This window comes from Cucurbita maxima, unplaced genomic scaffold (assembly GCF_002738345.1).
Source record: "Cucurbita maxima cultivar Rimu unplaced genomic scaffold, Cmax_1.0 Cma_Scf00012, whole genome shotgun sequence".
Lineage (NCBI taxonomy): Eukaryota > Viridiplantae > Streptophyta > Magnoliopsida > Cucurbitales > Cucurbitaceae > Cucurbita > Cucurbita maxima.
Window position 1 is genome coordinate 5203899 of NW_019272028.1, and position 25532 is coordinate 5229430.

At 38.2% G+C, this 25532-nt stretch overlaps 3 protein-coding genes and 1 pseudogene across 3 annotated transcripts; 3 read left to right on the forward strand and 1 right to left on the reverse strand.

Annotated features, from left to right (window-relative positions):
* The first annotated feature begins 9212 nt into the window (after window positions 1–9212).
* On the forward strand, window positions 9213–12927 carry LOC111487010 (beta-glucuronosyltransferase GlcAT14A-like). The gene is made up of 4 exons (XM_023134212.1): window positions 9213–10374; window positions 11733–11808; window positions 11889–12004; window positions 12157–12927. The coding sequence occupies exons 1-4, from the start codon at window positions 9891–9893 to the stop codon at window positions 12669–12671; spliced, it is 1191 nt and encodes a 396-aa protein (XP_022989980.1). The 5' UTR covers window positions 9213–9890; the 3' UTR covers window positions 12672–12927.
* Window positions 12928–13040: 113 nt separating this feature from the next.
* Window positions 13041–15197, forward strand: LOC111487007 (pentatricopeptide repeat-containing protein At1g71060, mitochondrial). Its single transcript, XM_023134210.1, has one exon. The coding sequence runs from the start codon at window positions 13260–13262 to the stop codon at window positions 14910–14912; it is 1653 nt and encodes a 550-aa protein (XP_022989978.1). The 5' UTR covers window positions 13041–13259; the 3' UTR covers window positions 14913–15197.
* Window positions 15198–15321: 124 nt separating this feature from the next.
* LOC111487592 lies at window positions 15322–16315 on the reverse strand (annotated as a pseudogene).
* A 5676-nt stretch (window positions 16316–21991) lies between these two features.
* On the forward strand, window positions 21992–23351 carry LOC111487017 (heavy metal-associated isoprenylated plant protein 20-like). The gene is made up of 3 exons (XM_023134221.1): window positions 21992–22127; window positions 22675–22750; window positions 22925–23351. Exons 1-3 carry the CDS (start codon window positions 22047–22049, stop codon window positions 23215–23217), a joined length of 450 nt encoding a protein of 149 aa, XP_022989989.1. The 5' UTR covers window positions 21992–22046; the 3' UTR covers window positions 23218–23351.
* Window positions 23352–25532: the final 2181 nt, after the last annotated feature.

A 25532-nucleotide genomic window follows, 5' to 3' on the forward strand; every position in this document is an offset into this window, starting at 1 on the left:
TCAGCTTAATGGCAGGGATCGCCAAACCGTGTCTGAGTGAGGCCTCTGATTTTCTAATATTTAAAATTTTTAAAAAAATTATTGAAATTTAGAGTTGATTGTTATTTTCCAAAAATTTAAATAAGAGAGAATAACATAATTGATGTATTAATTTGTTAGAAGCAAACCAAAATGAACCCTCCAACGGACTTGCTTATACGCTATATCTTTATCATTACACAAGCAACCTAAAAAAATATTTTAATATAAATTGATATGAAATTCATGTGTAGGCTTCATGAAAGTGATAGGATATTGTAACTTTTCTTTTTTAATATGAAGTTAAACTAAACCTTTTATAAAATTGCTATAAATGACACTTTTTTCAGTAATTCCTTGAATTTAGGTACAATCTTTTTCTAACCAAAAACAAAAACAAATAATAATTAATGGGTTTGAAAAGGATTATCTATATATTTTAATATATAAGTCTAACATATGAATTACGAAATATTATTAAAATCATTATTCCAATATTTTGTTCTATTATAAGGGTTAGTTGAAATATATTATAATTGTATATATATATTAATTAAATGAGTGAATTTCCACCTTTCAATTAGATGGGTTTATTATTTCCAAGTTGTGACACAATGAAAACGTTTATTTAGCTGGATGTTTCTCTTTCTTCTTCCTCTTTGTTATTAGATTTTTTTTTTTTTTTTTTTTTGGAATTTCTTGACTTTTCTTCTATTTTAAATTGATTTGTATTGAAAAATGAGCATTATAAAGAATATTCTAATTAGATGCCTATAATATCATAGGTCAATTAGTTTCTTCAGTCGGAGCTCCCACTTTTAACAATTTGTTGAACTAAAAAAATAAGTAAAATAAATATGTATAATGTTTAGTTTTAAAAACTAAAATTATTTGATAATATGTGGTTAGGAAAATTTATATTTAAAAATATTATATTTTAATTTGAAAGTTCAACCTTGTAAATGATTTAAATTTTTGATATTTTAATCTAAACGTTTTCTAACTAAGTGAGATATGTTAAGTCTGATGTTCGAGATTTCAAATCTTTAGACATTGAAGTCAAGATGAAAATAAAACAAAACAAAAAAAATATATATATATATAAAAAAAAAAAAAAATCTTTTGTATGATTGACTCATACAAAATGTATATTATTTCTTTATCCAGATACCATAGTTTAATCACTTAAGCTATCTATAGGTGTCACTGGTCTCCAACTCTAGGATTTCTACGTCTCATTGTCATCTCATTTAGTTCTATTGAAATTTTTTTCCATTCAACTACCTCACAATTTCTCGAGGTGTATTTCAATCCAATTAGGATCTTCTCGAGGCTTTAATACTATTTAGCTAGCTATTTACTATTCTCTTTCCCGATTTAGCCTTCATGCATTTGAAATGAGTCTTTTACAGTGCAAACTCATCATCATCCAAGAATGGTTTTATGTGATATGTATGGATATTGACGCTCAAAACAAACTAATTATTAGTAGCTAGTTGGTTGCTCGTGAATAAAACCTTTAATGTCACTAAATTAAAGTGGGAGCGAAATTAGCCAAAAGTATTTATATCATGCCCATTATCAACTAATTGTAAAGTCCTTCGTATAAGAATATTCAAAGCAGTTACTTAATTTGGGAAGAAACATGGCGGTTTGAAATTAATGAATAAAATAAGGGTAGGGGTTAGTTTGGGAAGTTGCACAGCAATCTTTTATTGTGTCGGGGCGGTGTGGGCGGTTCATTACAAAATTGAATGTCGCAGATTCAAACTGCCACGTACTTCTTTGAATTCATCATTGACCGTTACCGCTAAGTGGGAACTTCCACCCACGTGGCTTCCACGCCACACGCCACTGCCACTCCATTACTATACATATATATATATATATATATATATATATTATATATATATATATATATGGTTTTCAATTGTATATTCTAATCCATTAGATATCTTTTTTTTACCATATAATAAGAGGAAGGATTTAAATTTACGACTATTTTTAAATACATATATATTTCAGATTATATTATTTCAGGATATACTAATACCAATATCCTTGTCTCACAAATAAATTTAAACTTTCAAACCATTTTTGTTTAAAAAATACTTTTTCATTTTTACAAATTTCAATGATGTAAAAAAAACTTTTAATTTTCAAAGAAAAAGTTTAAAATATCCTTATACTTTATCAAATTTCAAAGTATTTTAAATAAATTTCAATACCTACCGTATAGGATGAGATAATGCCACTTTTTAAATTACATAGAGACGTTTTAATCTAAAACTTTTTTTTAGTTAATTGAGATAGGTTACGATCTAATGTTTGAGGTTTCAAATCTTAGACCGTGACTAAAAGATAGAAGAAAAAAAGAGTGAAATAAAAATAAAGGAAGAAAATTAGATAAAATTTTAAATGAAATAAAGACAACACATAAATTAAATGCAAAATAAAATATAATTTTAAAACAGTAATGTTCAAGTTTATTATAAACGAGAAACAGGTTCAGGGTACAATTACAAATTGAAATACAAAAGACTCGAATACAAGAAAGAATTAACGCTCCACAACGATCTCCTCTGTGACCGCATAGCTCTCGAACACTCTTCCACCTTGACCGGCAACTTACAAATACCTAAAAATGAAAGGGGAAAGAGGTAAGTATAAAAATGCTTAATAAGCAACCTACTTGTAGGTTCTCATTGTCTCCTTAACCTATTAAGTACCCACGAGTTTTACTTTGGACTCTAAAAAGTTCGGACCTAATTTCACAACTGTATATCTTTGAATAGATCTCAAAGTTTCAAGTAGTTCTTTTAAATGTCGTAGACCTTATTGGGGTCTAGAAGTTGTTTACCGAGTTCTAACGTTGCAGATCTCTTGGATGACGAATCTCATCTCGGGGTAAACCAACTTTTAGTTCTCATGGTTAGTACGCTTACATAACACCAGCAGTAAACATCTCTTATCCTGGTTTGAGGTGCGACCTCATCACATCTCATGGAAAAGTATGGCATCTTGTATGACCGCATCTGTGTATAGCTAACTTATGATTCTTTCATAAGAAAAACTATACAATCAACATCAAGGGGAGCAACCTCGTGTGCCTTTTAGCTACTCAATCTACTCATGTGGTCCCTCATCCTTCTCAAAGTGAGTTTCCAATACAGCAAGCTTGTTCAAGGGGCTGCTGACTACTCCACGTATAATAATGCCACCTATCATGAGCTAAACTACTTAAGTAGTTCTTTGTCCCTCTCAAGGCAAGTTTAAGAATCACAACCTAGGCTCTCAACTCATTTCTACATACAATAGTAGCTCTTCAGGTGTCACGACACGAATATTCTATTTGACCTTGGCCAAACTCCGGTGTGAGTTCCTAGATACTTGCCTAGTGGCAAGGACATGACTGGTCCAACCTAGGTCACCAAATAGTGTTACTGAGGTATTGGAGAAGATAGGAGACCATCGTGCTCTAATGATGTCGTTCATGCTATTAGTGGTCTCGTAAGCTCTCTTTTATGCTACTAGTGGTCTAATGATGTCTAGAAGGTTAAAATCTCATCTCGCTTTTCAAGATGTTCAGGGTTGGCTTCTCAAGGCTAGACCAATCTCTAGATGCACACAAGTCTAAACCTTTGATCACTCATGATCTTGGGATGCAATGTCTACTAAAAACATACCGACCCGACTCAACATGTAAATCGATCTAACTCTAGTACCCTAAACTTAACTTGGTTCTCTTGTGTGTGGTTTGCTAAATTGATTTTCCTATCGATCACCTACAACGTGATATACATATTCTAAACATCCGTGTAAATTTATTAGGGAAATATTCTATCAATAACTTAAATAACTTAAATTAATGTAAACATAAACTAAAATATTTATACATACGAACATGCAAACAAAGTCAATAAAACAACCATCAATTGGCCGAATTACAGATCACAAATAACTCATTCTCCCTTCTAACACAATGGAAAGCATATAGAACACCATTCATCATAAATTTCATCATATGGTCATTTTGATGATTTCTTACATCATGCATACTCATCCATGCTACCTAATTTGTATTTTAGTCATGCATATTCTCTTTCTAGCTTTACATACCATATAAAACATGTTTCTAAGAAATCTAACTTAAGGGCATAAAGATATTTTTTCAGAATATACATATAATATATATTCATCCAAAAGCGCTTTTCAAAGTCCTTAACATAAAATTTCTAACCACCTAAGCTAAGGAATGTTGCATGCTAGGACGTCCTATCGATCCCTACAAGTATTACTTGCCTAAAGTCCATGTGGTTACTCATATGGATGACTCATGCTTCCCGAGCTAGCCTTTTCGTGTGTTAGTGACAGTAAAAGTTCTAAAATTTCTCTGACAGATCCTAGTTCAAGTAAAATTAGAGTTAGTATTGAAATCAGAGTGAAAAATAGTCGAATAGAAGTCGAACAAACCAAAAAGGAGGAACTCACACCCGCTTACGTCACGCACGCAAGGAGGAACAGATGCGCTTGCTGTACGACAGTGTCACCTTCTGGTTGGTGGGTACAACTCAGACAGCGTGCATTTGATCCCTGGAGCACGCTGGTTTTCTTTCAACTTTTCTTACGCTAACATGTTGTGTATGCAGGGTTAGTTCGGGTTGTCTAACACGGGCGTGGTTCATGGATCGGGTGAGCGAGTCAGGTCTCGGATGGTCGCTGACATAGCGACGCGTCATCTTCAATGGGCAACACACGTCCCTCCCTCGACTGAAAGCGCTCCTTCCGTTTAGCTTGTTGGTTGTTGAAGACAAATCTTGGCTAAGGTTCGACAAGCCACAAAGACAGGTGAAAAATGTATATGAGCCTTGGGTTTCCCTTAAGACTTGTCCTGAGTGTGCCAAAATCATGACGTCGCACTGTTGAAAATGCACCACTGTGATAGTTGGTATTAGAGTCACACTTTATGTGTCTAGTTGGACAAGAATGTTAAGAAAAGAACTCAAGGGTTGAATGAAGACTTCATAAGTGTGTCAAGGGGTCGGAGTGGGCATGATAGTTGTGAGTCAGAATCAAGATTAAATTTGTGGGTTGAAGCGATCTCTCCACAGTGGAGTCTTACCCATCAGTGAAGTACAAACCAAGCTCATTTTCCAAGGGCTTGGGAGTTTTGAATGTGAGCCATAGAGAACTAGAAGGCACACCAGGTCGGGTGTCTTCCAAAGAACCATTCACATTAAAGGAGTAGTGTTAATAGTTACAAACAAAGAAGTCGGGGTCAAGCGAGACATGCGTCGACCAAGTGCTAGATTGAGCACGACACATTATGGGAGTATGACACTGCTACAGTGAGGCAGTAGAGTGTAAGTGGAGAAAGCCCTAGAGAATGGGTTGCGTACCTCGATGCAGTGCTCTAGGCAGCGAGCACATGTGTATTCCTCGAGTCATCGCCTAATGCCTAAGATGGATTACTTCACAAGATTTGTCAAGACTAGCATCCGCTAAAGAAGAGAATATCAAGCGGAAAATAAGGGTAAAAGAAAAGGAAGTTGCAAGAAGACCGAGAGAAGCATCAGTATAGCAATTTCCACATGAAGGTGGCTAAGTGAGAATTGGCTGAGGTGTAGTGCCAACCAGTGAAGGGACTGTGTCAAAAGCTTTAACTTTACTTATGTACGGGGTATGGCCACAACGAGGGAATTGTGGATAGGCTTGAGAGTCCTACCCTAAAGGGTGTACCACTTTGTGTTACTCAAGAGAATATGAGGGTTGAGGCTAAGGTGGCCACGTTTGGGGACGTGCTCCCCCTAGTTTAGGCGAGGATATGTTGACACAAGTTAGTTTTGCGAGGATTTGTTTGGTGTCCCATGCTGAGTGCAAGAGAAGGGTGAGGGAGGCCCCATGTAGGATAACTCACAATCATTGCACAAGTTATTTTTCTCGAAGCTTCAGAGAATGAGAGAATGTCCATAGGTAGGATAACTCATAAGTAGTGTGCATTTTCCATATTCATTATGAAGCACAATGATTTCTAGCAAGTCAGTGAGCAGTCAGTCCAACTGATCGTCATTACATACAATTTAAAGATTAAATGGGGAAGAGTGTCACAATCCATGAGTGATTATGCCTCCAAGAAAGTTATCGAGAATGATGACAAGTTTAAATGAGGGAGATTATCACAACCATAATATAAAATAAAATAGGTTGTGACCTTCACACAGTGATAGACAAGACAGTGACCCTCAAGTGACTCCATCCAGTCACTTGAGGGTCAAGATAGACAAGTGTCATGATGTGATTGAGGAGAATGGTAGGGTCCCAAACCTTAACCTCGAAAGTCAGAGTTCTGAAATGAGTTTGGGTAAGCTACTCTAGCTTAAGTCTGTCTATATGAAATATGAATGCTCTCCAAATTTGGTGTTACCAGAAAGAAGTTTCATGATATCGTATGACCATTTGCCAAAATCATTTCTACTCTAGGAAGATTGAAAATTCCTTAAAATGTACTTTAGGGGGAGATATGATGTCAGCTCTCCACCACTCCTAGGCCCTATAACCTAAGCGAGCTATGAAGCATATAAGTGTGTCACAATAAGTGTGATTATTGTGAAACAAATGTCTAGGACGACTTCCTTTTAAATAAACCATTCAAGGACAATGTCGAATGGCACAGATGTGCCAACATTGCACCTCAGCCCATGTATCAAAGGTTGGTATATGCATCCGTTATTCGGTACAGAGTTCGCAAGTGATATGACATGGACACGGGAAAATCCAATGCCTCGATAAAACTTGAATTGATAGATGTTCGGGAGGCCCAATAATATGAATGACACATGAGGCCATTCTCGATGGACATGTCCAAATAAGCTATAATGACCGATAACATGATATAAAGATCATGTTATTGGGTTAAGATGCCATATAATTTTCTTATTTTTCCAAAGGCATTGTTTCTTAGCTGGAGGTTTGACAAAGTTGGTTCCTCTTCATCATCCACAACCCACGAAAGTTGAGGAAGGAAAGTTAGGTTTTTCAATAAAATAATTCATCATCGTGAAGTACTTGTACCGTACAAAACAGTTTTGTACTATGGACTCATTATAATTCATATTATTATTTCATTTAATGACTCCCTCATCACATAAAATACTGCAGTGATGTGACAGAAAGTGAATTAATTATTATGAAATGACATTTTAAATAGTATTAGAAATGTTCTTCAAATAATGAGGGACAACTTAATTGATATCACACTCTGGTCATGATTTCCCGTATCCTACAAATTATTTTTATTGTGAGATATCATTGAAAATAAGAATATACTCATCAAAACATTTCCTACAATTATTTCTAGGAGTTAAAAGAAAATTTAGTAATAGGAATTTTACCAGGAAATGACAGGCAACAGGAAAGAAACACAGCGTTAGAATTACGCAACTCACATACTTGATCTAGATCAAAAACATAAAAAGTAAAAGAAAGAAGATACAATGAGAAATTTACATTGAGACACCGAGATGAAAAAGTCCCGATGGCTAGAATTTATGTATAGATGACTTCAACTAGTTACAGGTAAGATAATCCATCTGGAAAAACTAAATGGAAAATTTACCGCTAGGGTTTTTGTAACTCTTAAGTAAACTTAACTCATAAGTAACTAGAAGCTCTACAATTTAATATTAGAGTTGAGTTTTTTTTTTTTTGGAACAGATTCAGGTTGGTTCGATTTTGGATTAAGTGAATAAATTGTTGGATCAATCCAATCTCACGTCATAGTAAATCCAATGCAGACTGCATTTTCTTCCAGCGGCCCCCTTCAACCTTCAACCTTCACTTCCAATCCTAGAGCCCAGTCTCCTACATCGGCAGTGAGTCCAGTTGGGACGACGACATCGACGACTAGCGACGCAAAGACCACTCATTGGGGGAAATATAGAGGTTATACCACACAACTTTTGGTATAGAGATGTATATGTATTGTTGGATGATTTCTATGACTTGTGTAAAGGGGAGAATGACATAATTAACAATGATTTTTTGATTAGCCAAGTTAGAATATAAAAGGAAGAGAAGATGAAGGAGGAGGAAGAAAAATAATGTAATATCATGTGATCCAATACCCTTAATGTCCCCCCTCTTCCATCAAAGAATGTGATACCATGTGATCTAATAGCCTTAATATTCTCCTCTTTCATCCACATGTGTATTCATATTTTTGGGTTGTTTTTAATGGTTGTTTTGAATGATGTTTATGATTTATGTTTATAATTGTATTGTGTTTGGTGTTTATAGTTTGTTGGTAGTAATGAGGGTTATAATCAGAATGATGCTGTTTTGTTTTTCGATGGTGAGAAATTCTGGTTCGAGCGGTTGCACCGGGCAGTCAAGCAGCTTCGGCACCTTCAACAACGGGGCGAATCCGCTGTCGTCATTTTTGTCCCTCAATCTTTACTGTACTTTTGGTTTTCTCAAAAAGCATCATCCTCTTCTAACACCCTCACCATAAAATTTGTTGGTGCTAACCATAAAATTTGTTGGTGCTAGTAAAAGGTTGGCAGATTACTCATTAGGTCCTCTGAAGGTTTCTGTTTCTTCTCTATGAGCCAAAAACATGATATAAACATCAAGATATAGATATTGATAATATTTTTGAATTTGTTTCAACCGACAATGAAAATAAGAAGACAAAAAGATTGAAATTGACTTGGATATAAATGGACCACATCAATATGATACTCATGAGATTGCTGATGTAGATGATAGTGGCAACGAAGTCGAGAAAAACTTAGTGTTACAGAAACCCTCCTAACTAAGTCCGAATTTGAATATCGATCGATAATATATGAATTAAACAATCTATTTATGATCTACCCATCATTTTCCATCCTTCAACCATTTCCCAATCATTATATTTCTCAATTTTCAAATTTCATGGTTTACAACCATCTTATATGAAACAAAAGTCCAAAAGAAAAAAGAAAAAAAAGAAGATTAGGCTAACAAGTCTTCCTCAATCATTACAACCCCCACACATTTAAAAAATAAAAGAAATGAATTTACAATTTTACCCTTGGATATAAGAATCTCCTCCAAATACATTCTTGAAGCCTTCAAGAAAAATGTCTTGGAAGCTTAGTATATACTTAATATCATTTGAAAACTTTTCCCATTCTCTCTCAAGCGATTGAACTTTAAGACACACAAAATCAAATCATAAATGATTAATAATTAGGTTAGTTTGTTCCTAATCGCGCATAAAGCGCGTGAAATGGCTAAGTCTTTTGCCTCAGCTGCTTAATGTGCATCTTGTCAAACATTAATGAAAAAGAAAAACAAAAAAAAAATGAAAACTTGAGCAGAGAGAAGGTAGGCAGACAGAAAACCCATTTTCCCACATAATCTCAATCTCTTATTTCTTCATAAAATCGCTGCAAATCTGATCTGAAAACCCTATCCAGCGATTTCCCAACAGATTTCCAAGGAAGAAGTAGAAGAGGAGGGAGAAGGAACTTTTGATTTCTGAGTTAGCGGGAGAGAAACAGAGTGAAATTACGAACAGAACAATGTGGGTTTCGTAGTTTTTTCATCTTTTTACTGCGTGTTCTTGAATCCCAGATCTTCGTCGGAGCGGAGTCGCCGGGAAGCAGTTTTCTCAACCCGAATCGCCAAAGAATCGAAGATCTACGGCGGACCCATTTCCCTAAAACAATCCGAAAACCTAAATTATATTTGAATCTCACCATCCAATTTCTTGAATTGACGGTTACCCATATGCCCCACCCAGTTGAATCATCGTCGTCATCATCACACCACTGCAATTTCAATCACCAGAAAGTGAAAAAATCAAAACCAGAGCGACGATCGCCGTCATGGGTGCTGAGAAGAAATGGCTTTTCACTCTCTTCTCCGCCGTGTTCCTTTCTCTTCTCCTTCTCTTATTCTCTTCCATTTCTGCATTCAGTTCTCCGCGATCCATTCCTTCAATAGTCCACCATGGACCTCCATATCCTCCAGCATTTGCCTATTATATTTCCGGTAGCCGCGGCGACAAGGACCGAATCTTCAGGCTGTTGCTTGCCGTCTACCACCCTAGAAATCGATACCTTCTGCATCTCGCGGCGGATGCTTCCAACGATGAGCGGCTGCAGCTCGCTGTGGCGGTTAAGTCGGTGCCAGCGATTCGTGCCTTCGAGAATGTTGATGTTGTTGGAAAGCCTGATCGAATCTCCTACATGGGGTCGTCTAACATTGCCACGATTCTTCATGCTGCGGCGATTCTTCTCAAAATTGAGAGTGGTTGGGACTGGTTTATCACTTTGAGTGCCACGGATTACCCGCTAATCAGTCAGGATGGTAATGCTAATTGGGTAATTGTTTCTTGTTGCGTTTAATATATATGCCTATTTGGTAACTGTTGTGTTGTTTGTTTGGTTCTTCTTCATCCAGGGGAGGTATATATGTGAATATTAATTGTTGAAAAAGCTTTGATTTACTAACCTGTAATTAACAGAGGTAATGAAATTTGTTGGAGGATTCTTATAGGCTTAGCCAATTATGGTTTATATATGGTACTTTTTGTTCATATTTAGGTTGACTGTTGGATGGATATCTGTTTTTTGTTGTTGCATTTCCTAAAGTATCAGTGAACAAAGTCATTAGAACTCGATGGTCTGTATGGATTCAAGTAGATTAAGAGAGCTCTCAAGTGATTTTAGGGTCTTTTTGATTGATTAAGATTCATTGATTTAAGTAGAGTGGCTGTGAGATCCCACATCGGTTAGGGAGGAGAACGAAACATTCTTTATAAGGGTGTGAAAATCTTTCTCTAGCAGCCGTGTTTTAAAAACCTTGGGGTGAAGCTCGAAAGGAAAAGTCTAAAGAGGTCGTTATTTCCTAGTAGTGGGTTTGACTGTTACGGTGGCAAATATTCAATCTTGAGAATTTTGTACATCTTGAGCCATTTGTATCTGTGAAGTTTTTGTGCGGTTGATTCTCTAGAATTACTCTGTTGGAGATTATAGACACTATTCGCTTCTGTATGTGAGGAAACTGATGTAGCTTTGTTTAGATTGATGTTTTTTATCGCTGTTCTAATGTTCGAGGTTTGGCGCTGATATGCTGCTATATCTGGACTGAACTTTCGTACGAAATTTGAACATTTCCATGGCAACCCTGATTAACTGATTTAGCATTCATTTCGTTTCTTTGCATTGTGCTCATAAAATTTGCTTCTTTTCTTTTTAATCTTTGCATAAATGGCTAAGAGGGATTAGGTTCTAGCTATGATGGGTGTCTATTTAGGATTTGATATCAAGTTACCGCTTGCTGAAAAAAGAAAAATAATCCTACAAGTTACCTTGGCAACTAGATGTAGCAGAGTTAGACCGTTGTTTCGTGAAAATAGGTGTGTGAAAGCTAGCCCAGACACTCAGGAATGTATATATATGTCGGGTCAGATTGCTGCCCAAGAGTGTTGTAAACAATGGGCTCGAAAGGTTAGGGGGTGAAAAATTGAAAGACCTTTCCTGACTCGTAAGGGTACTGCATTGAAATGATTCCTATAGAAGGATGAATATCAATGATATTCATTATTTGAAATGCAATTCTTAGAGGCTGTGGGAAGTTTTAAAAGTTATTTGACACAGAAATGATTTCTTCGAGTGTCGTTCATTTTCCTTGCGTAGTAATGTCTTTCATATATGTGCCTTCAGATCTGTCACACGTGTTTTCGTCTGTTAGAAGAGATCTCAATTTCATAGATCATACGAGCGACCTTGGGTGGAAAGAGTAAGCAAATACCAATCTGCATTATATACTGCTTATGGTTGAATTGAAGTATGATATAGTCAGTTTTTTTGGTGATGCAGAGGTCAGAGGATCCAGCCAATTGTTGTTGATCCAGGGTTATATTTGGCAAGGAGAACTCAAATATTTCATGCCACCGAGAGGCGGCCGACCCCTGATGCTTTCAAAATATTTACAGGTTGAGTTGATTTTGTCTTGTTTTTCATCATCTTCTTGTTCCTCCGTGTTTCGCTCCTCGAGTATTGTTTATGTAGCTATCAACATTCTACTTGTACTAGCCTGGTGAAGGATATTGTACCTACGATGACGTTACCTCGTGCGTGGTTGCAGGTTCCCCTTGGTTCATCCTAAGTCGATCGTTTCTCGAATATTGCGTTCTTGGATGGGATAACCTTCCTCGGACGCTTCTCATGTATTTTAACAACATTGTGTTATCACAAGAAGGATACTTTCACTCTGTCATTTGCAATTCAAATGAGTTCAAGAACACAACTGTCAATAGTAATCTAAGATTTATGATGTGGGATGATCCTCCAAAGATGGAACCCCTTTTCTTCAATGCATCAAATTTCGATGTCATGGCTGAAAGTGGAGCTGCCTTTGCTCGAAAGTTCCATAAAGATGACACCGTGCTGGACATGGTCGATAAAAAACTCTTGGAGCGGGGACGCAACCAACTTACTCCTGGAGCATGGTGCTCGGGTCGAAGGAACTGGTGGATGGATCCCTGCTCTCAATGGAGTGATGTCAATATCTTGAAATCTGGATCTCAAGCTAAGAAGTTTGAAGAGTCTGTGAAGAACCTTCTGAACGACTGGAACGCCCAACCGAATCAATGCCAATGAAAGGCAATAGAATGAAAAGATTGAGCCAGGGCTCGACTCGGTCGCAGGTCCTGGCGCATCATTTTCAGAAGCCTGTGAGGTAAATGGATACATGAAATCAAAATATTCAGATTTTGGGGGTGGGGACTTAGCCATGTTCATAACAGGTTAGAGAAGATGAGGAAACAAGATGCATATTGTTGAGGTTTTGGGAAACATAATGTATTTATTTAAGAGCCCCACAATTTATTCAAACAATACCACTATTTTTCCCTTACTACCACTTCCAAACCTCACTCTGAATTGCTTTTTTTATTTATGGATTTGAGTTATAATTCATTCATTAAATTCTCAATTTTTGTGTTGCCAATCACCCTCTTTCTCTATTAATTTTAGGATAAATTTGACCAAAAAAAAAAAAAAAAAAAACACCTATTTAAATTCCCGATTTACAAGCTGAAGTTGAGGTTGAAGTATAAACGGCCGCAAAGGGATCTGGAGCGAACATCCTTCATCGCATCGTTCCTCAAAGCTCCAAACTTTTTTTTTATTTCTCTTCTTCATCTCTCGTTAAGCTGCTGTCTTTAACTTGTATTCGCTGATTTTCCAATGGGTTTTCGTCAATCCCTCAGTTCGCTTCGTAGATTACCTCGAAGAACAAGTTCTTTCCACTCGCTACGATCTTCTTCTTACACTACTGGTTCATCGAGATCAGTTTCGCGTTCACCAGCAATTACCAGAAACCAAACGCCAATCTGTACTTCGTCTCGTTGCAATGATCATTCAACTGGGGTTATTCCGAATCGAAGTTACGCCTCTCACCATTTCAGCGATCATGGTACAGAGCACAGCAAACAGGATTCGGAAGCCGACGAAATTTCAATCATAGCAAGTGCTGAAATTGCCCAGGATGCTGAAAAAATCTGTAAGTTACTTACGAAAAGCCCTAGTTCTTGCATTGAATCATTGCTTGATGGTGCTTCAATCGAGGTGTCACCGGCTCTGGTTGTCGAGGTGCTGAAGAAGATGAGCAATGCGGGATTTCTTGCGCTGGCGTTTTTCAGGTGGGCGGAGAAGCAGAAAGGCTTCAAACACACAACGGAGAGCTACAACTCGTTAATTGAATCACTAGGTAAGATCAAACAGTTCAATGTGATTTGGAATTTGGTGAATGATATGAAACGGAAAGGGATTTTGAGTAGAGAAACATTTGCTTTAATTTCTCGGAGATATGCACGAGCTAGAAAGGTTAAAGAAGCAATCGAGGCATTTGAGAAGATGGAGAAGTTTGGATTCCAACTGGGAATATCAGATTTCAATAGACTAATTGACACCCTGAGCAAATCGAGAAACGTTGGGCATGCACAAGAGGTGTTTGATAAAATGAAGCACAGAAGGTTCAAGCCTGATATCAAGTCTTACACAATTCTATTAGAAGGATGGGGTCAGGAGCAGAATTTGTTGAGGTTGAATGAGGTTTATAGGGAGATGAGAGACGACGGGTTCGAACCGGACGTCGTGGCGTTCGGTATAGTTATCAATGCTCATTGCAAGGCAAAGAAGTATGATGAAGCTATTCAGTTGTTTCACAAAATGAAAGCTAAGAATGTCAAGCCATCACCTCATGTGTTCTGTACCTTAATCAATGGTTTGGGCTCTGAGAAAAGATTGAATGAGGCTCTAGAGTTTTTCGAACAATCAAAGTCGAGTGGCTATGCTCCGGAGGCACCGACCTATAATGCCGTGGTGGGGGCTTACTGCTGGTCAATGAAGATGGCTGATGCATATAGAACGGTTAACGACATGAAAAAACTAGGCGTCGGTCCAAATTCGAGGACTTATGACATCATATTACATCATTTGATAAAGGCTGGGAGATCAAAAGAAGCTTATTCTGTTTTCGAGAGAATGAGTAGGGAGCCGGGGTGTGAACCAACTTTGAGTACGTATGAAATCATGGTGAGAATGTTATGTAATAAGGAGCGAGTAGACATGGCGATTCAGATTTGGGATCAAATGAAGGCCAGAGGAGTTCTTCCGGGAATGCATATGTTTTCAACATTGATTAACAGCTTGTGCCACGAGAACAAGTTAGAGTGTGCCTGCAAATACTTTGAAGAGATGCTGGATTTGGGTATTCGGCCGCCAGCAACAATGTTTAGCAATCTGAAACAGGCTCTTCTTGATGAGGGCAGACAGGATACAGCTTTACTTCTGGTTGAGAAACTCGATAGACTAAGAAAGGCACCATTGCACGGTTGACATTCACTATGGAAGGGTTGGAAAAGCTGTCAATTTGTTGATATCAACCGAAGATGATTCTCTTATTTGATGTCGTTTTGAATCTTTCTGCAAAATGGGTGGAAGATGTGGTGAGATATGGGAAGATTTTGATAGCAAAATATGAAGTATCTTTATACTCTTGATTAGCCAAGGAACTCAAAAGAAGTCGGTACTTCTAACCCTCTAATGCTTTTTGTGTTATTGATTATTGATTACTTGCATATGAATATTTGTGCGTCTGGAAAGATTTATCTAATCGTCTCATGTGTATAGATGTCATGCAATATAAATTGTTTTTGAAAAGATTAGAACAAAATTGATCCAGAAAGTAGAAACATATCATACAATCAGAACAAAATAGAATCAAATGAAACAGACAGATACAGATGATGAACAATTCCAGATCAGAATATGAACAATTCATTACCTGAAAACAGAGAAATGGTAATGTGCTACAGCTTTATTTGTGTCGCTTTCACTTGCATCCCCATTTCAGATCTTTTCGTTTTCTTTTGCATCTCAAGCATCCCCCCAATGCCATGAACGACTATCCCCTCGCTGTAGAACATGTCAGGAAAGATAACCGACATGTTGTTCACCATCAAAACACCACCACTCCGATTCACATTCATGCTAAATCCTCTCAAGTACGTCCTTATTTCAGTTCCGTCCAAAAATTCTGCCAGATCCGACCATCGTAGCTTGCAGGGGACAACATGCCAGAAAAAGATTGATCTCCAATCCAAGAAATTACCAACACGATTCATCAAAGAACCGTCGAGCGGAACGAAAATCGTCAACGCCCAGTTGTTTATGAAACCCTAGAAACTGCAGCTAGAGAAAAGAAGCCATCACCGATAAGCCTTTGTTTCTCAACGCCGCCGCCAGAGGCTCGATCGGATGGCTCTGAATTGAAGAATCGCGGCAGTCAAGATCTGGCTGGATGATTCTCTTGTATACACGTCCCAACTCTCGAAGAACGGATTGAAGAACTTCTCCACTCCAAAGATTATGAGAGAGATCCATCGTTGTAGAGCGGCGGCTATCAACGTAACATTGTTGAGTGAAATCCGATCATCAATGTTAGTGAGGTGAGGAATCGGCCGGAAAGCATGGTGGAGATCTTGGCGCCGGAGGGTAGATACCGGAGGCTCTGAAAAGATAAGGCGTGAGGGAGGAGGTGGTACTGGAGAAGGGAGAGGGGCGGCTGGGGGGAGTGGGAGAAGGCGGAGTCAGCGGGGGAGAAGATGGTGAGGGAGGAGGTAGTGGGAAGCGAGCTGGAGATTGAGAGCCATGGAGGAGAAGCCGGAGTCCTTGAGGATCTCGGAAGCGTCGACGATGGCTTCGGGAGAGAGGGAGGAGAGAGAGGAGGAGTGAGGAGGTCATTGGAGAGAGAAAGGACAGGATTGGGATTTGGCGGGAAATATTGACTTGTTAACTACGTTGGGATGGGGTCATTGGACGGTTACTCCAACTCAAAAAGCCGTTTTTAAAAATTTTTGAAATGGTAGAATAATTCTTGTGAATTAAAGATTTTGTAAAAAAAAAAAAAAAAAAGTCTAATAATCAAATTATGAGTTTGGTGTTTGGTGTTGTATGGCAAAGGTTATCATAATTTCACAAAAAAGAAATACTTGTCCTCCATTGTCCAGAGTGTTTGGAAACAATATGTTTTGGGATCCCATTTCGTAGTAAAGAGGGATAATAGTGTCATTTATCACTTCTTTGACCTATTGAAGTTGACGTCAAAACAAGCTTGATGACAAGAATTATAGTAGAGTTCGACTTTAGGTTCGAACATAAAATAGGAAAGACTAATCAAATGGTCGACATACTGAGTAAGAAGACCAAACATACGGTCCTGTGCTTGTTAGCCCATATTCATTTAAGTAAGATCGATGGGTCGATGCGCGACATCCTAAGGGAACACTTGTATAAAGACTCTTCGACCAAAGCTATTGTTGATCTAGCAAAAGTTGGGAAGACTAGACAGTTTTGGTTCGAGGGAAACCTTCTACTGACAAAAGAAAACATATTGTATGTCTCAAGAACGGAAAATTGAGGAAGAAGCTCATCGAGGAATATCACGATACTTTATGGACCAGACACCCTAGATGGCAACGAACTAATGCATTGGTCAAGAAATGGTACTTTTGGCCAAACATGCGTGATGACATAATGCAGTATACAAAGACGTGTCTCACCTACCAACAAGATAAAGTCGAGAAGGCCAAGGTCTTGGGACTCCTTGAACCCCTACAAGTGCCAACAAGGCCTTGGGAAAGTTTGTCACTAGACTTCATAATACACCTCCCAAAAGTAGGCAAATATGAAGTCATCTTAGTTATCATAGTCCAGTTCTAGAAATATGTCATGTTCGTTTCCACCCCCAGCATGTGCTCGATCGAATTAACAGCCCAATTGTTCTTCAAACATATTGTGAAGTTATGGGAAATTATGTCGAGCATCGTTAGGGACAGAGACGATAGATTCATCGAAATCTTATGGATCGAGTTATTCACATTCCTGGAGACAACTTTAAACATCTTATCAAGCTACCATCCTCAAACTAACGAACAGACATAATAGTTCAACTGCTTGCTCGAAGAATACTTGCGTCACTTTGTTGACAATCGTCAGAAGAATTGGATACAACTGCTAGATGTGGCTCAATTCTGCTACAATTGCCAAACGAGTTCGTTTACCGAGAAGAGCCCTTTTGAAATTATAAGTGGACGACAACCAACCTTGCCCCATATTATGATCTTCCATATGCACGGAAAAATCCTCAAGCTCAAGACTTCACAAAGAGAATGGAAGCACACAAAAGATATAGCTTGAGCTTATTTGTAGAAAGCTTCCAAATACATAAAGAAATGGGCGGATAGGAAGCGTTGTCCCCTACAATTTCGAGTAGGGGATCAAGTCCCTATCAAATTAATGCTTGAACTAATTAGATTCTGCAGTCGAAAGGACCAAACACTTGTTCAAAAATATGAAGGACTGGTCGAAGTTCTAAAAAAGATGAAGGCTACATCTTACAGAGTCACGTTGCCTACATGGGTGAGAATTCACTCAGTAATTCATGTGAGTAACCTAAAGCCTTACCACCCCGATCCAAGCAACATCCACCAAAAAGCCATCACTAGACTTGGTATCGATCTAGAATAGAAGGAAACCAAGGAAGTAGAAGAAATCTTAGCCGGCAGAGTAAGAAACTGGGAGGACCTGTATATAGGATTCAAGAATTCTTGGTCAAATGGAAGAACCTCCCTATAGAAGAAATAAGCTGGGAATGCGTTGAAAACCGAGACTTCGATGCAATTCATATCACTGAGTTCAAAAATAGCCAGTTGACAGGGACGTCAACCAATTAGATGGGGGGAGAATGTCACGATCATGCTCGTCTAGGGCGTGTTGCCCATGCCATGCAAAACCCTCTATTTGATTTTATGTTGTATTGCCTTACTATTATATTTTTTGTTTGTATGACTGTTCGGTAAAATCATGTCTAGTCCTGCCAGACCTGAATCGCCTCAAAACGTACTCTAGGGGGATGCGACTAATCATCAATTCTTCCTACCCAAAAATTGCATGATTGTTCAGTGAAATCATGTCTAGGCTTGCCAAAATTGAATTGTCTCAAAATGTACATAAAGGGATGCAACTAGTTTTCAAATTCTTCCTACCTGAAGTAATATGTTATCGAAGTCTATATTGTCTTTGTCGCTTATAGCCTATAACATTTCTTTTAAACTTTCATTCAAATCTTGCTTTCAAACTCTTTTTCAAAAGCCTCTCTACCCCCATTTTCTAAAACCTTCTTCTCAAAATGGGACCAAAGACTTAACCCTATGTTGTCGGGCCGTAGGCGACGCGATTATGAATTGGCTTGACTCACTTAGTGCTGAGAGTAAGTGACACACAATTGCTAGTCCACTGCCAAGAATATTGCGATTGCGATACTTTTCACCACCCTTGGGCCATGTGGCCTAAGTGAGCTACCCTGTGGCGCATACGGGTATCACAGTGTGGACAAGCATTGCGAGACGAGCATTTCAGACAACTTCCTTTGAAATGGGTCCTTCAAGAACAGTGTCAGACGGAACGAGTGTTTTGACATTGGGCCTAATGTCGAAGGTTGAATTATTCACCCACTATCTGGATCAAATTTTGTAACTGATTTGACATAAACTCGAGAGGGTCCAATGCCTTGATAGAATTTGGATGAGTGGGTGTTCAGGATGTCCCATTGTTATGAGAGACAAATTGGCAAGTTCCAATAGACTTGCTCGAGCAAGCCAAGATGCCCGAGTTATCTCGAGACATGGGATTGATCACGATGCATGGGTAGGTTTATGAGAACCAAGATGATGACGATGATCGACTCTGGGACTCTAGCCAACTTGCTTCTACACTAAGAGCCTTGGGTTGAGCCAAAATGTCACCAATCTCTCACATTTTATCCTAAGGAGAATTATCTAGAAACTTTCCTCTCTCAATTTCTTTAGGATTTTCTTTCAAGAGGCTCCCACAAGCTTTGGTTTTGTGTTCGAGTCATAGTAAGGAAGAACTTGTGGAATGTGAAAGAACTTTTGTATTGTTGCAATATATCAAGGAAGTTTGCAAGCTTCCGTTTCTACAAAGGTAGAATTTTTGCTCTCATATTTATTGCTTTCTTTTAATTCTTAATAAAATCAAAACGGTTCCCAATACTTCCACTACAAGGATGAAGAGTTCATTCCCATCAAGACGTCATCTCGCGACGCTCGCCCATGCTGTGAAATACGGTAGCTCGGTTAGGCCACAAGGCCCAGGGGTGATGGAGAGCTAACACTATGTCTCCCCGTAAGGTACATTTTAAGGCATTTTCAATCTTTCTAGAGTAGACGTGATTTTAGCGAACGATCATACGACCTCGTGGAACATTCATCTAGTGTTCGATTGACACAAAAGTTGGCAATATATGGACCAACTTAACTCTAGAGTCGCATGCCTTAATTTTCTCTAGAACCTCGACTTTTGAGGTTAAGGTATGGGGCCTTGCTCGACCTTGACACTTACATTGACATTGTTGTCTTTGTCTTGCTTATGCCTCATCTTGATTTTCATGCACATCTCTGTGGTGTCTTGGATGATGCACCATCCTCCTTGGTCATGTGCCTCTAGTTGTCTGGGCACAGAAGAATCGTGGGATACGATCCAAGGGTGAGACCATCCAAACTTAGAGAGTTGAAATTGAGATTTCTTGAGACGTAAAACCATGTTAAGATTGTCAAACCACCCTAGAGATCTAATAAACCACCACAACCACTCTAGAAGACAAAGGTAGCCTCCTAGGCCTATAGCAGTCGGTATGTGTTTGAGGAACTTCTACTTCCCTTCTCACTCCGGTACGAAATTGTTGAGCTAGACATAAGGTTGGTTAGGGACATTTGACTGAGTAGTTTGTTAGATTACCCAGCGCAGTAGATTTGTCCTGTAGTTGGGCGTTGATCATGTGAGTAGAGAGTAATTACCTAATACAGAGGATTCGTCCTGTGAGTGGACATTGATTATGCGGGTAGCTAGTGGAGATGGCACATACTAGGGGTTGCACTCCCCAACCTTGGGCGACTACATGACTTATTGGATGGGTTCGCTAGCTAACCTCCAATGGAAGACAAGCAGACTTGTACTCACCATACTGTCCCCACCTGGTATGAAGTCCTTTGAGGTAGTGCATCATCTACAGATATCGGTTACCACTGCAAAAGCCAAGCTAGCTACTCAAGCCTATGAATAGAAAGAGTTATATCCCTAGAGCCTAGAGTAAAGCTCGTGGTTTCTTGCTATGTCAAGGATGTGACAAGAACCTACAAATATGTTGCTTACTCGATATATTTATATACTCATCCCTTTCTACAATTTCTTTTTCAGCTGCGTGACAATGCTAGTTGAGGTGAGGGGATGATTCAAGAGCTTAGTAGCCATAGAGAAAAGTTGACCCGAGGTGTTTGTCTGTTGGTCCACACATATTGTAGTCAGCATTCCACATTTATTTTTTGCATCTCGACCTAAGCTCGTTTCCTTTTTTAACGAACAATCCAAGCATAAGTGCATGTATTCCATTTTACGTTGATTTTTTTTTTCACTTTCAATTCAATCGAAATTATATGGCGATTTTCTTCCATTGTTTTCTCATACATCCATCTTTTATTGCATAGTCTAGTAGTTACATTCCGTCTTTTGATGCATCAAAATTTGAGGTATGACAAATAATGAGCTAGAGTAATGTGAAATGCTTTAGAAATCTTTGATAATGTCTTTTTATTGAAGAATATGATTTATTAAAATTTTATATGATTAACATTTTATTTATGGAATCTCAAATTTCTAAATATAAAGTTAAGTATTATATAACACTTTCATTAAATCTTTATGATTCATATTTTATTCTATCTACCCATCTATTCAAGTATAAAATGGTGGGCCATTACCTATTTTATTATATGATTGAAAAAATCAGTACATTTAAAGAAAATATAAAATACTTGAAACTTGTATAAATACAGGTACAAAAATTGAAATATATTATCTCTAAGACGTAATTTCAAATCTAAATCATTGAAAGGCTTAAATAATGTTAATTAGAATGTTTTTATTATATTGCCAAAATTTAAGACAATTTACATTTTGATGTTACAATATTTCATTTCACCAATGAGTTTAAAATGCTTTGTTGGGACATATTGGTTTGAAAAAGAAAAGAAAAGAAAAGAGCTAAAATTGGAAGAACAAAATTAACTTCTTTCTCATTTGGACTAATTAAAGTTTGTGGCTTAAACCATATATTGAACGAAGTCGAGCCAAATTTGATTGAGTGATGACAAGCCTTATCCGACCGTCATTACGAGATCAACACACAAAACAATTAAAATTTTTGTAGCAAAGAGTTGTCTTTCGATGATTGGCGTCAAATGTTTTTTTGTAGCTAAGAGTTCACTACTTGCACTCAAAGCTTATGTTTTGGTTTCGTTTGTTTATTTATATGTTCATATAGACCAAACTTCCACAGTTCAAGGTGTTCTTTCTCTCTCTCTAAAAGTTCAGGCAATTAAGCAAAATTAGAAGATGGGTTTAGTTGATTTTCTTTCAGATTATGTTTCATACCGTTTTGGTTCGAGGAAAAAGAAGAGACGAAAGCCAAACCAGGTAATGCTCATGTATGATGATTTTCTCTATGTCAGAGGTTACGAAACTCCAAAATAATATGATATTGTCTACTTTGAGTAATAGCTCTTATTCCCTCCCAACAATCCTCTCCTTGAACAAAGTACACCTCTGAGGTCTATGTAGACCTCGAACAGTCTTCCCTTAATCGAGGCTCGACTTCTTACTCTGGAGCCCTCGAACAAAGTACACCCTTTGTTCGACACATGAGTCACTTTTGACTATACCTTCAAAACTCACAATTTCTTTGTTTGAGAATTTTATTGACATGACTAAGTCAAGGGCATGACTCTGATACCATGTTAGGAATCACGAACCTCCACAATGATATGATATTATTCACTTTGAGTATAAACTCTCGTGAATTTGTTTTTGGGTCTTCGCAAAATGTCTCATAGCAATGGAGATGTATCTCTTACTTATAATAAACCCATGATCATTCTCTAAATTAGCAAACGTGGATTCCCTCCCAACCTCCTCAATAATCGAATGGGTTTGTGATATTATTTTGTTTCATTTTGATTTACAGACAGTAGAAATCATGGTGAAGATGGACTGTGATGGGTGTGAAAGGAGAATTAAGAATGCTGCTTCCTCCATCAAAGGTCTCCCCTTTCTACTTTTTGATTTATACGTGTTCTTACCAATTATCAATTGAGTTATGTTAAACAATACTAAAAAAATACTAAAAAGACACGAACAACGACTTAATTACAATTACAATGTATATAGACTCCTTTTCTCCTTGTTTGTTTGATATTTCACTGATTCCTGATAAGGAGTGAAGTCAGTGGAGGTGAACAGGAAGCAAAGCAAGGTAACAGTGATTGGATATGCTGAGCCAAGCAAGGTCCTAAAAAGGGTTCAAAGCACAGGAAAGAAGGCTGAGTTTTGGCCTTATGTCCCCTACAACTTGGTGGCTTATCCTTATGTTGCTCAGGCTTACGACAAGAAGGCGCCTGCCGGGTACGTAAAGAACGCCACTCAAGCACTCTCGGTTGCGGAGGCGCCCGACGAGAGGTTGATAATGATGTTCAGCGATGAAAATCCTCATGCTTGTTCTATTATGTAAGAAAATGTATGGTTTGAAGATGGAGGATTAGGGTTTGTATGCTACATGTTTTGCTGAAGAGAAAGGTGGTAGTGGCTGTATCATGGTAGAAAGATGGTAGTGGTTTGAATCTACATGTTTTTCAAGTACCAAAACTATTATCGCCCAAATCCATATACATTCAAACCAATAACTTAAAAAAGCATAAAAGCGTGGAAGGGATCTGAAAACTAATGATAAAGATGGTTGGAGTCCCATGTTGGTTAATTAAGGAAAAGATTACGAATATATAAATAAGAGATACTATCACAACATTTAGATATTATAAGCACGAAACTATATTAAAAACCTGGCTTGATTTCTATCTTCTTTTCACGTGGTTCCTTTAATGATACTGTTTTTTTTGTCCTTTTCCATTACAAATCTTAACATTTGTATAGAAATTATTTAAGATGTTTCTTGATCAAGAGGGAACAAAATCTCGGTTGACTTTTACGAATCTTGTTTTTGAATGATTTCTTTTTTGAATTAGTGGTATTGTCTACTTGTGAGACAATATCAATATGTATTTTACTATTTTAAGGAAACTCTATATGTTCCTTATAGATAATTAATTATGATGGAATCTAGAGTTCCAAAAAAGCAGAAGCTTCTTAGTGTCTTTCTATTTCTCATTCTCTTCTTAACTTTCTAATTTATGGAATCGATTTGTGTAGAAACGAGATGAGTTTTATCAACAAGCTGGATCCTATGTTGAACATATAGATTGAATGGCACTTAGGACACCTAAGCACGTTGAATTGATAGGGCACTTACGTAAGATCTTAGCTTAGGAGGTATATCAACCCTGGTTTTCCTTCCTATGATTCAAAATACATGCATAATAATAAGAAAGAAATTATGTTCTCGATAGTTGTAAAAAACCCTGTCAAAGTCAACCTACTTGAGGGGTCTCAATGGTTGAGACAGAGTAAGAAAGAGAAAGAAAAAAGAAATGAAAAGGAAAAGAGAGAAGAGGGAAGAGGTTAGGATTTTGGGAGGAAGAAGATGAGAGAAGTCGACTTGCCCCAAATTTTCCATTGGAGATCGGTCTAAGGCAAGGAACTCCGAGTCAAGAAACCCTGAGAACACATCAAGGTATGGTTTTGACCTTTTCATTTCGATTTTACCTAGATTCGAAGAGTTTCTTGAGTGATAGGTTTGAAATTTTTGAAGTGATTAACTAAAAAATGATTCACACGTATTTCTTGAAGAAAAATAGGACGAAAATTGGAATACAAGTTAGAGAATTGCAAACCGATCAAACATAGGAAAACGTGAGTTTTTCCGCATCCTTAAACGTCCTTATTTCATTTTGTGTTTAGTAAAAAATATAAGAAAAATACGTTAGCATAACTGGACAGAAACTCTATGATGTTGCGAAACCATGTCGATTTGAGTTGTGTGCATGAATTGAAACTTTGAAAATGCTAACATTCTGGAAATTTGAAAATCCTAGAAGAGAAAAAAATCACCGCCATGCGTCACCCAATGTATGGAGGAGCGTGGAAGAGCCAGCAAGTGACATGTGGAATTTTTCCACTAGAGAAATGTGTTTTGTCTGGATAAAGATGGATGCTATCTTTTCGTCGAGCAGCTTTTTAATTTTGCATGAACTGCTGCATGTTAATCAAGTGCGTGATTGCTTGTGTTGTCTTCTTGTTGCGAATAGGAAGAAATGACGAGCCTAGACTATGGCGCTTGTGACTAAGTAGGTTAGACAAGACTTAAAATATGGTACCTCTAAGAGACTGTGCATTCAAGGTCACGAAAGGATAACCAGCAAAGCCAGACCCCAATATTCCAGCTCATGACAGGTTTGAGAGACTTTGCACGAGAATCCTAGAGACGAGTGAATCCAAATCCAAGTCACCACAATCTGCCATAGAAAGATCTAATAGGACACCACGATAACTGTAGACAACCGAGGTAGCTCACCGGACTTGAGTAGTGTGAATAGTGTTACCAGAACCTCCGTTTCCCTCTCAGCTCCAATACCTACCATCGAGACTGTACTTTGATATCGAGATCGTTGAGCTAGGCTGAGCGGGATAGGGTAGTGTGATTCGTGCCCCGACCTAGTGGTGATAACTAAGGGGTCTCCTAAATAGGACCTCTGAGCCATAGAAGCTCGTCCCTGAGCAAGGGAGTGTGGGACCATGTAGGATGACCTAGTAGAAGACCCGCACATAGGGGATCGGAACCCCCCCCCCCCCCCCCCCCCCCCCCCCCCCCCCCCCCCCCCCCCCCCCCCCCCCCCCCCCCCCCCCCCCCCCCCCCCCCCCCCCCCCCCCCCC

What these genes read in the sequence shown, in the direction of transcription:
- LOC111487010 (XM_023134212.1), top strand. Translation starts at nt 9,891, where the DNA reads ATGGGTGCTGAGAAGAAATGGCTTTTCACTCTCTTCTCCGCCGTGTTC. An exon ending in CCCGCTAATCAGTCAGGATG is followed by an intron (nt 10,375 to 11,732) that starts GTAATGCTAATT and finishes ATGTGCCTTCAG; the next exon opens with ATCTGTCACACGTGTTTTCG. An exon ending in AGCGACCTTGGGTGGAAAGA is followed by an intron (nt 11,809 to 11,888) that starts GTAAGCAAATAC and finishes TTGGTGATGCAG; the next exon opens with AGGTCAGAGGATCCAGCCAA.
- LOC111487007 (XM_023134210.1), top strand. Translation starts at nt 13,260, where the DNA reads ATGGGTTTTCGTCAATCCCTCAGTTCGCTTCGTAGATTACCTCGAAGA.
- LOC111487017 (XM_023134221.1), top strand. Translation starts at nt 22,047, where the DNA reads ATGGGTTTAGTTGATTTTCTTTCAGATTATGTTTCATACCGTTTTGGT. An exon ending in AGAGACGAAAGCCAAACCAG is followed by an intron (nt 22,128 to 22,674) that starts GTAATGCTCATG and finishes TTTGATTTACAG; the next exon opens with ACAGTAGAAATCATGGTGAA. An exon ending in TGCTGCTTCCTCCATCAAAG is followed by an intron (nt 22,751 to 22,924) that starts GTCTCCCCTTTC and finishes ATTCCTGATAAG; the next exon opens with GAGTGAAGTCAGTGGAGGTG.